General features: G+C 35.0%; 1 protein-coding gene across 1 annotated transcript; it reads left to right on the top strand.

The window, feature by feature from the left end:
* Positions 1–208: 208 nt before the first annotated feature.
* Positions 209–5,299, top strand: LOC100372218 (synaptosomal-associated protein 29-like). Its single transcript, XM_002734436.4, has 3 exons — positions 209–448; positions 1,370–1,739; positions 3,379–5,299. The coding sequence occupies exons 1-3, from the start codon at positions 248–250 to the stop codon at positions 3,543–3,545; spliced, it is 738 nt and encodes a 245-aa protein (XP_002734482.1). The 5' UTR covers positions 209–247; the 3' UTR covers positions 3,546–5,299.
* Positions 5,300–6,014: the final 715 nt, after the last annotated feature.

Below are 6,014 nucleotides of genomic sequence, written 5' to 3'. Positions count from 1 at the left end.
CCTCTAAGCTCTCGCGATTCACGAGACCAGTCAGTCCTATGGTTTATTTATAAACGTTTTATGTTCACTAGTAAATGTAGTAATTTACAGTAAATTGAAATTTTTCTGAAACTTTAAATTAAAAATAATTGTTTTAAACCGCCAAAACATCGCAGATGCGGCTGGAGTTTGAGCACGAAGTCACGTGGCTAGGTCACGAACTTTTCGAGGCGGATACCGGAAGTTAAACCGTAAACGTATTCGAAAAATGGCTGGTCGTGCTGCGATTTCTTTTCCTGACGATGACGGTTATGAAGGTGACTCGGGATATGGCAAAGCCAATAGAAACAATGAGCAATACGATTTTTTACAACAATACGAGACAAGAAACCGTGATATGCTTCAAAGTACACAGCGTTCGTTAGGCGTTATGTACGAAACAGAACGGATTGGAATCGACACTGCTGAGGTGAGAGATGATCTCATAATATACACAATTGATGATTCTGAGTCATCACTACCTTTAACTACTAGTAATAGCTCCAAGAGTAGTATTGAGTATCGTACTCCTGATATGATATAAATCATCGACGTTATGTTATGTTATTTTATTATCAGCATCAATATCAATAACAACCTTTGGATATTAGAGAATCTACTAGTACTACGTTGTGGTATGACTAATCTTCATGAACTCTGATCAGTGTTAATAATAATGTTTATCAAAACGTGGACATTCAACGAGGGGTTGTAATATTTAGAAAAAAAAACAGGATTTGATGCAATGTTGAGATTGATTTTAATAATGTACAGCATTACATGTACTTATTTGTTCATTACTGAGTAGCATGATGATTTATAAATCTCGTGGTTTGATGTCAAACTGTTGAACCATGCTCTTGGCAAATGTCAACAGATCTATGATCCTTATGATGGCCATTGTATTTACGACATTGTATATGGAATAACAGATGAATACTGTTGTAATAAAAAACTTTATTTGTAAAAAAAAAAAATTGTATATACAATTATAGTTTATAATGTTAATTATGGTCATCTGACAATAATATGAAGCGATAATTCCAGTGTTTGCCAATTTTGATGCAGATGGGCATTTATTATTCTTAATTTTAATTTGTTATCTAAATAGTGCTGTGATTTTTTCATGAACATATTTTGTTTTACCTAAACACTGAGATAAACCTAACGATTGATATGATTGACATCTAGGTAGTTAATGGGGTAGACTAAATGCATTAGTATTTTGTTGGAAAATAAAAAAAAATGGTTATACAGTAACATTACAGTTATTATTAATTAATACATGTATGTTGACATAACATAGAAATGGCGAAAGGATTGAACTTTATTTTCTTCAAACAATTTCTAGGAACTGTTGCACCAAGGAGAACAACTGAACAACACTGAAAAAAATTTAGATAAAATCAACCAAGATATGAAAGTCGCCCAGACCCATCTTACTTCTCTTAAAAGTGTCTTTGGTGGATTTGTGAATCTCTTTAAGTCAAAACCAAAAGAAGAAGAAGCTGAAGTAAAGGAAAGGAAAACTAACGATTATTTAGACAGTGCGATTAACCAAAAACCGACTCGGGAAGATGACATCCATCCAGCCATGCGATTACGTGATCCTTATTCAAGTAATTACTATGAACAGTATAATGCTGGTTCTGCCGGTAGTAGCGGTTCCGGTTCTCAGTCTAAAATGCGACAAATGGATACACAGATTAACAAAAATATAGGTAATAACTTGTTTTACTGCTCAATAAACCGTTGCCTTGTAACGTCATTTTTGCTAACCAGCATGTGAATGTCTGATAAAAAATGTCGCTCACTAATCAGCACTAGCTCATGCATGGTCTGCTGTGATGGCCTATAATGCACATTGTAATTTGAAAATCCTAGAATAATTATTCCATTATTAACTGCCTGCACACTATCCATTTTAAAAAATGCATTTATTTTGCAGTGAGTTTCACATTGCTGGACGCTTTGATTCTCAATCTTTCAACCACCACCAGTTTCCTCTTTTCATCACATATTCAAAAAATAGTCCTGTCTGCACTTTCCTTCAGAAAATTATGACAAAAACAATCGCAAGAGCCTGACAATCTACTTGTGTCAATACATGGACGTCTATGGGGCGGAACGACTATGTACCGGTACAGGACCTTAAAACCTTTGTTCAGAATAATGGAAATTATAGAATTAAGCCAGTTTGGTAATGTAAAGCAAGCGTATGTTTAATTAAATTCAATTATCATTCTCCGAACCTCGAAAATCATTAATACATGTACTTGTTTCGTGCCAATCAGCCTGCACTATACAAAATAACAAGGATTTTCAGGGTTTTGGAGCATGAATTAACCCAGATTGGGCTCGAATTAGTTGATAGCTCGGTGTTCGAGGGATGGTCTTGACCTCAATTTTGGTGTTTAACTCTGAGAATGAGATGCATGTGAACAAGGTCTTTGGAGTAAAACATTGTCTTTTAGTTGCAATCCTAATAGCAGGTGAAAAGGTGTGAATATCGAGTTAAATGTAAATTACTTCTCCATATGAACAGAATGTATGACACTGATAAACTTATTTACTGGTACTAAATGACCTAGCCCTGTGTTTTTCAGCGCATGTAAGCAAGGCTCCCATTGTTTAATTATGATGCTATGACTACTATGCTGCAGCCACCGATAAGGAAACAATGAGTTTTATTGTTAGCTCTGCTGTCCAGTTTGTCGAGCGGAGCTTATCATATGAGTGATTGTCCGTCGCCGTCGTCCGTGTCAATGTTTTACTTTTTCGACTTCTTCTTGAAAACTACAAGCCTGAATGCTTTGATACTTGGTGTATATGTACCTTGGGTAGACCTCTCTTAGGTTTGTTCATTTCATGTGGATATCTTCAATTGTTCATTTCGTGATGATATCTTCAATTTACTGATTTTGGTGAATATTTTTGTAATTTTTGGTAAAAAGTGATATTTTCGACTTCTTGTTAAAAACCAAAAGTTCATTTGCTTTGATATTACATATATAGATACTACATGTAGACCTTTCTCAGATTTGTTCATTTCGTGATGATATCTTCAATTCTCTAATTTTGGTGAATATTTTTGTCATTTTTGGTAGAAAGTGATATTTTCGACTTCTTGTTAAAAACTGCAAGTCCGATTGCTTTGATACTATACATATTGTTCATTTTCTAATGATGTCTTCAGTTCTTTAATTGAAATGTGCATTGCTTACAGCGGAGCTATCTCAGCCGATAGGCTGCTTGTTATTTTACATGTTCACATAGATTTCATTTAGCATATTTTACTTATCAGCGAAAATAGTGAAATTAAAACCCAGTGAATAATTAATGTATTTTTCTTGGTTTCAGATGAAATGTCCTCTGGAATGTCTCGTCTTAAAGGCTTAGCTCTTGGTCTGGGTCAAGAGATTGAGACACAGAATGACCAAATTGATAGACTTACCACCAAGGCTGATAAGGCTGATCAAACTATATTTGGTGCAAATAAACAAATGAATAAAATCCTATTCAAATAGATAAAATGTATATCATTTACCACATAATTAATTTTCCAGGGTCTAAAGTACAACCGATACATAACAAGACGTATTTGCTTTGTTATAATTTATCCTCCAATTGAGGTGCATATCTGCCAGAAGTTGTTTTGGTTGATTTGTAAATCTAGAGGTAGGGGTGGATTATGGGATCATGAGAGCCATTCTTTTTGTCATGTTTTACACTTGATCTTGTATGAACAGATCAGTAAACCCCCACAGTTGTAGCTTCAATACTAATTATTCATATGCAGATACATATGTGAAAATTCATTTTGAGAACTTAAACAGCTTGAATTAAAGGGTGGTGATCGTCGCCCTCTATATGTGCGACATTTGTGTTGATAAACATTGCTTTTCCCAAAATCCAACGCGCTCTTCTATTGAAATCACGAGTACGAGTTTTGATCTTGGAGCGACGTACACTAATTGTCGACGATGACTCCTTCGATACCTTCCAATCACCAAAGAAATTACCCAGTTAAAGTTTGGTAACGTCTCAGTTTGAACTCATTGGTCTGCACAACAGTCAAAGTTGCCATCTTTGTTCATATTATGAGACCCATATCTCACGCATGCATGGCGCGACAACCACCTCCCTTTAAGGCTAGAGTTCTTCCTTTTCATTTGATGGTGAGAGCTGCTTCCTATAACCCCTACTCTATGGTGGAATCTGGAAGATCACAGCAAATGAAAATGTCAGAAGAATTTGTTTTGATTTTTTTACTTTAACTAACAATAATGCATTAAATGGAACATTTTAGGTTTTATGCAAATGATACTACTGGCAGCAACATTTTCATTGGATTGCCACATTACTAGTATTTTAGTGTAACGCCCACGCACTTGTGGTCAGCTTTGAGAACCTGTTAACCTTTTCACCACCAGTTCCCTCTTTTCATAAAATAGTCCTGTTTATAGTCTGCACATTTCTTCAGAAGATTTGATCAAAAATAGCCAAATTTTTTAAGTAAAAACTAAAAATTGACTCAGATTTTGTCTGTTGCTTCCAAAATTAAGATCCATTTTTAGAAATATTGAATAATATAAGGTCTGTATAGAGATACAACTATATGCAAAAAAACTGAGCATGAAAGTCTGGCAGTGAAAAGGTTAATAGTTTGCATGATACGTTTCTATAGCAACTAGAGTTTTTAATATGGAGATATTTATTTATTTACATAGAATGTGACATCTTGGATTTAGCAATAGATCTATTATTATGGTGTATCCTCGGGGGCGGAGCTACGTCACAAGACGTTCCACGTTGCTAAGACACACACCACTGTACCATGCATTTCTATGGACTCTGTGCGTGATGCTGTGGAACGCCGGTAGAGAAACCAGTTAAAATAGCTAAATTCGAAAAAATAACACAAACTCAACTTTGAAGTAATCCTGAACAACCAAATTCATATACGTTATACACACAAGGGTAATTTTGTTACACTGTTCAGGGGAGTCTCAACAACTATCCCAAAGTACCGTTTTCTGCGAGTTTTTGGCCTTTGTTTTCACCGTGATGGTTGCCTTGATGTCCGCCTCCGAGAATTCCTCGTGACTGCAGGGTTTGATGTCAACATAAATACTGTAGGGTTTATTGTCTACGGAAACCAGTGTAGTTATTTTAACAAATGTATTATTTAATAATTATTATTGTTTGTAGAGATACATTGCATAATATAAACCATATTTTTTTGTCCCTAAATGTATGAATAAAACTTGTTTTGAAACAATTTGAAAGTTGTGCCATTTGTGTGAAAACATGGGTGGTTTATATGACGTGACAATTACAATACAATCAAGTAATCATGATTTATTTAATTTGTAACCATAGTGAGTATACACATCAGGTGGTTGTCAGTACTTTGATTTTGCAAACCATTCTATAATCAGGTGATGTTCAATTATCAGGTCTGTACAGGGATACCACTATATGCAATTATCAGGTCTGTATAGGGATATCACTATATGCAATTATCAGGTCTGTATAGGGATATCACTATATGCAATTATCAGATCTGTATAGGGATGCCACTATATGCAATTATCAGGTCTGTATAGGGATATCACTATATGCAATTATCAGGTCTGTATAGGGATATCACTATATGCAATTATCAGGTCTGTATAGGGATACCACTATATACAATTATCAGGTCTGTATAGGGATACCACTATATGCAATTATCAGGTCTGTATAGGGATACCACTATATGCAATTATCAGGTCTGTATAGGGATATCACTATATGCAATTATCAGGTCTGTATAGGGATACCACTATATACAATTATCAGGTCTGTATAGGGATACCACTATATGCAATTATCAGGTCTGTATAGGGATACCACTATATGCAATTATCAGGTCTGTATAGGGATACCACTATATGCAATTATCAGGTCTGTATAGGGATATCACTATATGCAATTATCAGGTCTGTATAGGG

The sequence above is a fragment of the Saccoglossus kowalevskii genome, chromosome 16 (assembly GCF_978046115.1).
Source record: "Saccoglossus kowalevskii chromosome 16, keSacKowa6.1, whole genome shotgun sequence".
Classification (NCBI taxonomy): Eukaryota; Metazoa; Hemichordata; class Enteropneusta; family Harrimaniidae; genus Saccoglossus; species Saccoglossus kowalevskii.
Note: the sequence above shows the minus strand (reverse complement) of the source record. Positions and strands in the feature narration are given on the sequence as shown.